The following is a 682-nucleotide window of genomic DNA, read 5'->3' on the forward strand; positions in this document are numbered from 1 at the left end:
TTTTTTTTTTCTTTATTAGATAATGAAATTGTGTGCTTCTTGAAAGTTCAGCTGGCTGAAGCCATCAACCTGCAGGACAAGAACCTGATGGCGCAGCTGCAGGAGACGATGCGCTGCGTCAGCCGCTTCGACAACCGCACGTGCCGCAAGCTGCTGGCCTCCATCGCGGAGGACTACAGGTACCTCGTGCAGTGCCTCCTCAGCACTGGGCTCCCACATTCTCTCTTTATTCACCAGCAGATTGGGAAGATCCCTTTTGGTTTAAATTGTGCTTTACCAAACCAGGTTATTGCGTCTCTGCTTCCCCACAAAATCGCCTCACCCGTGCGAGGCAAACTTCCGAATTCGGGCGTTGTTGTGTTGTAAAAACAGCAAGTGGAAGGATCCTTTGCACTCTGACTCAGCAGTCTGGAAAGCTGTTAGCCTCTGTCTTTGTTGTGGGTCTGATGCAGAGCTCTTTGCTTTAGGAAAAGAGCTCCGTATATCGCGTACTTAACGCGCTGTCGCCAAGGCCTGCAGACGACACAGGCGCACCTGGAGAGGCTCCTGCAGAGAGTCCTGCGAGATAAAGAAGTGGCCAACAGATACTTCACTACAGTCTGTGTGAGGTTACTGCTGGAGAGCAAGGAAAAGAAAATAAGGGAGTTCATTCAAGGTAAGATTAATGCAGACCAGAGTTTTT

The 682-nt window shown here is 49.7% G+C and overlaps 1 protein-coding gene across 1 annotated transcript; it reads left to right on the forward strand.

Moving 5' to 3' along the window:
• Window positions 1-23: 23 nt before the first annotated feature.
• Window positions 24-655, forward strand: LOC121364731 (GTPase-activating protein and VPS9 domain-containing protein 1-like; the record flags this gene model as incomplete). Its single annotated transcript, XM_041488211.1, has 2 exons — window positions 24-179; window positions 468-655. Coding segments are annotated over exons 1-2 (280 nt in total), but the record flags the coding sequence as incomplete, so codon positions are not given.
• Window positions 656-682: the final 27 nt, after the last annotated feature.

This window comes from Pyrgilauda ruficollis, unplaced genomic scaffold (assembly GCF_017590135.1).
Source record: "Pyrgilauda ruficollis isolate IOZ18807 unplaced genomic scaffold, ASM1759013v1 scaffold8893, whole genome shotgun sequence".
Classification (NCBI taxonomy): Eukaryota; Metazoa; Chordata; class Aves; order Passeriformes; family Passeridae; genus Pyrgilauda; species Pyrgilauda ruficollis.